General features: G+C 31.8%; 1 protein-coding gene across 1 annotated transcript in view; it reads left to right on the top strand.

Annotated features, from left to right (window-relative positions):
- Window positions 1–7385, top strand: part of LOC115236107 (tight junction protein ZO-1) — a 27597-nt gene extending 20212 nt beyond the window's left edge. The window contains exons 8-17 of the mRNA XM_029808319.1: window positions 288–582; window positions 767–938; window positions 1048–1273; window positions 1343–1517; window positions 3196–3405; window positions 3711–4055; window positions 4212–4401; window positions 4620–4855; window positions 4958–5379; window positions 5695–7385. Of these exons, the coding sequence (XP_029664179.1) occupies window positions 288–582; window positions 767–938; window positions 1048–1273; window positions 1343–1517; window positions 3196–3405; window positions 3711–4055; window positions 4212–4401; window positions 4620–4855; window positions 4958–5379; window positions 5695–5698 (2275 nt within the window). The 3' untranslated portion in view covers window positions 5699–7385. The remainder of the gene's footprint in view (window positions 1–287; window positions 583–766; window positions 939–1047; window positions 1274–1342; window positions 1518–3195; window positions 3406–3710; window positions 4056–4211; window positions 4402–4619; window positions 4856–4957; window positions 5380–5694) is intronic.
- Window positions 7386–7879: the final 494 nt, after the last annotated feature.

Genomic DNA, 7879 nt, shown 5'->3' with positions numbered 1-7879 from the left:
CGCCACAGAAAAACATTCTTTCTAAATTTCACAAACAGTTCAGATATAAATTCTGTCTTTTTGAGTGTGAATTATCAAGAAATTATTGTTAAATATTCGTGTAGTACATGAAAGAACCAAAAAAATATCGGACTTTATTAATATATTCGTATTAACTTGGATGTGTGTGTGTGTGTGTGTGTATGTGTGTGTGTGTGTATGTGTGTATATATAAAAGAACATATAATTAATTCCAATTAACGTTAATTTTTTTGGCTTGATTAAAATTGGTGTGTATTTTTGCATAGGACTCATTTTCATTATGAGCAACCACAGAAAGGTGAAATGAGTTTTCGCAGCGGAGATGTCTTTCATGTGGTGGATACCCTTCACAATGGTGTTGTTGGATCCTGGCAGGTTTTTCGAATTGGACGAAACAATCAGGAGGTACAGAAGGGCATTATACCTAACAAAGCCCGCGCTGAAGAGCTCGCAACCGCGCAATTTAACGCTACGAAGAAGGAGATGAGTGCTAGCGAAAGTAGAGGTAGCTTTTTCAGAAGAAGAAGAAATAGCCACAGACGTTCAAAATCTTTAGGAAGGGTACGCATGCAATTCTCTCGTTTACCTTAAATAAGAAATATATATATAATATATACTTTTTCTTTTTTAAAAATTACTATGTCTTTTGATATCATGTTATAAACATTAAATCGAAAAAATTAACTTTTCTACGTTAATAACTGATAAGATCAATATTTTTATGTTTCTTGTAAATATACTTTAGGATCATTGGGACGATGTGGTGTTCTCCGATAGCGTTAGCAAGTTTCCAGCTTACGAGCGTGTGATCCTACGACATCCCGGATTTATCAGGCCCGTTGTTCTCTTTGGGCCCGTAGCTGATCTCGCTAGGGAAAAACTTCTCAAGGATTTCCCCGATAAGTTCACCTCCCCACGTGAGTAATATATTTATTTGTTCACTGACATCGCGCGCGCGCGCGAGCTATTATGCAAAGTTCACTTTGTCAAAGCAAATTACTAATAATTGGATATTGAATTTTATAGAAATGGAAAGCCAAATGGAGGACGGTACGGGAAAGAATACTAAAACATCTGGTATCATTCGGTTAAGCGCTATCAGAGAGGTAATGGAAAGGAGCAAACATGCGTTGTTGGACATCACTCCGAATGCCGTGGATCGCTTAAATTACGCCCAGTTTTATCCAATTGTTATCTTCCTGAAGGCCGAGACGAAGCAAGTCATCAAGGAGATGAGAGCTGGCATACCAAAGTAAGAGCGATGTAGCAAGATAATACTGCAATTATATCGCTGGATTCTATACACGACGTATAATTACAGATCAGCGCACAAGAGCAGTAAAAAGCTTCTAGAACAATGTCAGAAGCTCGATAAAATCTGGGGACACGTGTTTAGCGCGGTGATTACTCTCAATGCGCCGGAAGCTTGGTACCGGAAGCTCAGAGAGCTCATTGACCGTCAGCAGCAAGGCTTACTATGGATGAGTCAAACCAAGGTAGGGAAGTAGTACATAATGAATCTCGCGTCTTCTCAAGATGCGCGTATATTATTTTATTTTGTTTTATTCTTTAAATATATAAAAAGCTGTTAGAAAGTCTCCAACTAAAAGAAATACATCTATTTTTTGATTTTCTCTTTCTTCTATTTTCACACTTTTCTCACGAATATCACGATTCTTTTCGTCGCTCGTATATACACTAAATTGTACGACGATTCTGTTCGTTATAGTCGATATATAGTCAATACACGGTGTGGGACTTGTCGCATCCATCTATACATGCTCATACTCCACCTCCCGCCCTTCCACTACCTCCGTTTTCCAACAATAACATATATTATGATGAGAATAAGAATCATGACGTGCTTTTGTCGCATCATCAGTCGCCAATTTTACCGACATCTTTTGTGGAAAAACTTCCGCCACTTCCGCCTTTCAACTCAAATGTCATCCGTGAGCAATTTTTCGGCTATATATAAATTCCTGCTCTTGTTTTTAACCCTTTAACTACGAAATGTAGAAGATTATATACATGATCAATGTGCTCTTTGTCAAGTTTTGCGCATAAAGATACACTTAAAATAAGTTTATCGATTGAAACATCATATATAAATATGCATATATGTTATATGTATTATATAAGATAATGATTATAGCAGTACATATTTGTATACTATATAAAGTATATATATTTATCGTTCACACACAAATTTTATTTATTATTATAATCTCTTAATAAATATGCATTTTATTTTTAGAATATTGAGATTCAATTCTGATAATTTTTTTTATATTTAATTGATTTTTATAATATTTTTTTATCGTGACAACATCGCGTACAAGAACTAAATTAATCGAACGTGAGCATATTCGACTGCTGTATGCAAATTGTAGACGAATGATACTCTCTTAAAATAGTTAAAGGGTTAATACTGCATGCTCGATATGTGCTTTTCTTTAGTTTGCATGACTTTATCTATAATCTATTTTCTCTCCTCAAAATTATCAACTTATCAAAAATTCCAATTACAGTTTAAATCATTAACGCAAATAAAAATAAAAAAGTTTTGCAGTTTAATTATAAAAAAGGAATGGAAAAACTTAGATGTTTTTACCATTCTGCTATGTTGCAAATAATAACTAGTAAAAAGATTTTGAAAGGATATGATAAAAACACAAGTTTTTCTTTTTCCATTTTGTTGCAATTAAAATTTGGAAAAATTTGCTTTTTTCAAGCAAGCTAATCAAAAGAGAATTTTTTCACAGATTATATAAAAGATACTTTTGAAAATTTGTCGTTATTTTCGGAAGGATTACTTGAATGAATTTTACACGATATTAGTTTTCAATATGTGTTGTGTGTATGCCTTTGAAAATATGAATGCTGATACTAATACTCATTACATTAACTATATTTTGCTTCTTCTTCATAAATCATTTATTAATTTATAATCTCCTTTCTTATAAATACTCAATTATTAAATTTTAATGCGATACAAAGCTCTCATAAAAATATAATAATTTATTCATTGCATTTTATTGATCGTAAATATTATTATACTGCAATACATAATATACATACACGCGCAAATAACAAATACATTGTGCCATTGTTAATTCACATACTTATGTATCATTTGCGTAACATTATGTCCTCTGTGGTCTGCGTTCGTAGCCAGAAGAAGCTCTCTCGGATGATTTCCTATTCCCGATGACTTCTCGCCTCTCCTACGCTTCCTCCCCGGAAAGCGATTTGGAATTGAGTCCGGCACCCGTTATTCCCGGCACTTTGGGTCCACCGTCGCGGTTAAAGAGCAGTTCTGACCCCAGTATTGCTACTCAAGATGACACCACTGCGCCGCCACCGTATTCGACGAATTATCAGGTAATGTATGCTTTTAGATTCAAATCAAAGAAAGCGATTCATGCCTCTTGAAATTAATTTTCACAGATAGGAATTTATAATGTCTCGTTGAATACATTTTTGTTTTAATTTTTAAAAAACTAGAACCGAAAAACAGTAATTTTCGTATAAACTTGAAGCATCTTTTTTCAATTTCTTAATTAACTTTTGATAGATCGATTGAAATTTAGTGAATTAATATAGAGTTTATCTTTTCAAATTGCATAACGAAATTGTATTGCAAGCTATAATTATTGCGTATAATTAATTGATATGTTTATTCATAGCAATCATTTGAGCAGCAAAAGAGAAGATCTCAAGGCGGGATGGGAGACAGCAAGTACGGTTTCTCATTGTCCGGTCAAATGAGTAATCAATCCGGCTCGCCAGAATACTTGGGTGGTTCCTCCGAACCTAGATCTCCTCATCACAGTCCTCCGGATCTACCGCCGCGGGTTGATCGAAACGTGAAGCCGATTAATCAAACGCCGCGGGGAACTGTAGGACGATCCGCCCAGGAGCGGCTAGGAGTAAATAAAATTGATTCGGTCCTGGATATGGGGAATTATATCAATGCGACTCCTCACAAAGCAAATGCCACATCGTCTCTCGAACGAGCGCAGCCGAAAGCGGTAAACGTCGATCCATTATTTTTTCTTTTTTTTTATTAAGCCATATATTTATATATAATTGTATATATATGATTAGAAATTGTATATAAAAAATAAGCTTTTTAAAGAAAAGAGACACACATTAATATTTTTGATCAAATATATTTGCATACATAGGGAAGTTACGACAGCATGTCTTCATACGATTCATACAACAATACCAATGGAAATGCGAATTATGGGGCGGTGAATTTAAACGCATCAACAGGTCGTTTGGGCCCGAATGTACCTGATGATGTCAAAAGCAGTAATATGTCGGTGAGAGCGCACGATCCGTATAGATTAACCAGATCTCAGGTTCAATTAGGTATGTAGCCAATAACAAATATATGGAAATATACTAGTATTTATTTAAGAACTAATATATTCTTCTATAAAAAGCGGTGTTATAAAAATTTTTCTCTTCTTCTTTTTTGAATCATTTTTTCTTCTGTAAAGTAATTTTATATATAATTAATATATAATTTATTTTAAATTCTAATTTTCTTCTTTTCAAACTTTTTTCTTTTACCAACATAGCATAAGTTAGCATAAAATTATCGCTTTTTGTATATTATAGCCGATCCACCGATTACAAATCGATACCAATGTCGCAAAATAAACCGGGAGGCACTTACAAACCTATACCGCCTCCGAAGCCAAAAAATTACAGACCACCTCAAGCATCGCTTGCTCAAACAGAAAACAACGGGAATGATGGGAATAATTCGTATCAACACTCGAAAAGTTATTCCATTGCCACATCGCATGTACATAATGGGGTAATTGTGTTATAAATGCAAATAACTATAAAAATTACTTTTTTTCCAAATGCGCACGCGCTCTGGATGTATATAACATTATGAGTTTTTATTTTCATTCAGGTAGAAAATAATGTGCAGCGTAACAGCAACCAGTATTACTACAACATTCCGCCGCCCGGTCGTTACAATGAGGGCAATCTCGTGAATTCACATCACAATCTAAATCATCTCACGACGCCGACGCACAGTCATAGTCTCAGCCACAGCCACGCGCACTCTCATTCCAGCCCGCCAGTGACTACCGCGCATTCTCACAGCAACAGTGCCGGCCAGATCAGTTTCGGACTGCATAATCGGAACAGCACAAATCACAATGGGTACATGCATGGTAATAATCCCCATGGTACCGCGGGTTCGGTTTATCCATCTGCTAATCCTGGACATAATAGAGAACCTAGTGGTTTAGATCTGGCTGGTAGTCGCGAGCAAAGAGGAAGCGCTTTCGAACTCTATCGAAAACCGGTTCATCATTATAATATGAGGTGAGTGATAAAAAACTGAGATAGAATAGTGGCCTAATTTTTATTTTTTAAGAATTTTTAAATAAATGATAAATTTATTTTTTAACTGCACATACATTTCATTTTTTGGATACTAATAATATTTTTGAAAGTGTAAAATAAATTTTTTCTAACATAGGAAATGACATAACATAGAAATGACTAAACATTTTTCTTGTTTATTAAAAATGTTATATAAAGATTTTTGCTTTATATTTGTGCGATATTTCAAACATGGTAATTCTTTTTTTGTTTTTGACAAGTACAAGCTTACAAGAATATTATTGTATGTTGCAGTTAATGTGTACCCCGATGCAAGACTTGTTATATTAATAAATTTCTATTGGAGTGCAGAGAAATCGTGCAATGTCATAGACATAGACGAAAAAACAAAAGTTATATTTAAGATTATGGTATTACGAAGAGTATATCGTGCCTTCCAAAAGAACCTATTTTTCCATTTATGTAAGAATCTTGAGATGTCAATAGCATCAACAGATTTCTTAACTTTACGAAAAAGTGCTTAGTTAGATATTTTATACACATATAAAGAACAAATTTTAACTTTATTATGAGATTTTATAGAATTTTTTATTAGAGCAAAAATAATGATAAAGATTATCGTTATCGAGATATATACGTAAAAAATTTTTCAATAACTTCTTAACATAAATCGCGCATGTATTTAATAAGAATAATATACAAAGATACTTAAAGAAAATCTTTTTGTAAGTGCAATGTAATGTAACAATACTCAGTCGCTTATATACACGAGATAAAATCTGTATAATCATATAATAGTCACATATTTTTCTGCTTCCACATTAAAAATATGGTAAATGCCACATCGGCAGGAAAGTAATTTTATACAATTTTATTGAATTCACATTATGTGAACATAATGCCATTGCGACACATTTAGGATACTTAAGTATTTGTTTTTTTGTTTTTTAAGCAGACAATTGTAGACATTTTGGATTTGTCATATGACAATGCATTTATGTATTAATGTATTTCTGACATATGTGATAACGATACACGAAATTCTTTATTGTTATTTACATGAGATGTACCCGGTTTCAAATTCTTTGATGGAATATTACTTTTTTTATCGCTAAATAAGAAAAATGTAGAAATAATTTATTGAAAAAATTATAGAAAAAGAGGAAAAGAAATATCTTTTTTAATTACATATAAAAAAGATACAGATAAAATAAGTACAAAAATGCAATTTTTACTATTTCTCTATAAATAAGTAGAAATTGTAAATAAAGTACGTTTTGCTACATAAATCTTATGTATCCATATAAAAGAAAAACATTTTATTGTCTCTCTAAGAAAACTTAATGATGATTGTTCTTTTGAAGAATTTTTCGAGAAGAATACCTTGTTTTTCAATTGGGTACGCTCATATTTATTTATTATAAATCTAATTGCGTGTCATTATGTTATTAGTAAACCAAATGGCCTTTTTAGATTTTTTAGGTATCGTTAAAATTAAGTTGAATTTTTATAATAAAGAGTCTGTATTATTAATAATTAGATTTATAATTATTAGATATATAAGTAGTTTTTGCCATTATATACCAATCTTGTATCACAAGTTAATGCGTAAACAGATTATATTACTGTTAACGACGTACAACGGCATAATACGTTACAATCGGTATATTAAACGAAATTACGTATATATACGTTATAATTAAGTATTAAGTAGAATTAGTATTAAAATTTGATTATATTATTTCAACAGCCATAAGTATTAAATTTAAATATATAATTGACATACGTTTTATATCTCGTGCTACTGTAGCAAGGCTGTAAATTCTTATACATTTGTGCAAAGACGAATGTATATATGCAATATCCACATGTTTATTCCACAGTTTAAAAGTAACAAAAGTTTTAAAGCCCAGAATCCAGAACCCAGAATAAAAATACCTGTATCACAAATCTTTTTATACAGGAATAAATGGAATAATTCTATACAATTGTGAAAAAATATAATTCCTACATAATTAAATAATGAATCTTTAAATAATATTAATTTATTTATTTGTATCCTCTATCTTCTGCAATTAAAATGCAAAGTGTGACATTATAAAAAGGGTAAGAAAATATGAAAGGATGAAAGATATAAAAGAAATAAAACGAGAAAAAAGACCAGTTACATTTTTGCTTTAAAGATTCTGTAATATTTTTGTTATATTACACATAGCCATAAAGATTACATTTTCTTATCTCTCTCGACATAATAAGATAAAAATTAAAAAAAATAGATAACAGGTATATGAGCTTTAACAAAATAGTCTATTATTTCATTCTAAATTAAACTGTTTTAAAAAATATCACGATAAATCTGCTTAAAGTCTTTAATGTGCATATATAATTGACTATATAATTGGCTAGTCTGGTAGATTACAACGAAGATCCCAGTGTATGTATATCATAGATCTGTTGACAAATTATAAATGTAAGAGGG

This window comes from Formica exsecta, unplaced genomic scaffold, assembly GCF_003651465.1.
Source record: "Formica exsecta isolate Colony F162 unplaced genomic scaffold, ASM365146v1 scaffold245, whole genome shotgun sequence".
Lineage (NCBI taxonomy): Eukaryota > Metazoa > Arthropoda > Insecta > Hymenoptera > Formicidae > Formica > Formica exsecta.
Note: the sequence above shows the minus strand (reverse complement) of the source record. Positions and strands in the feature narration are given on the sequence as shown.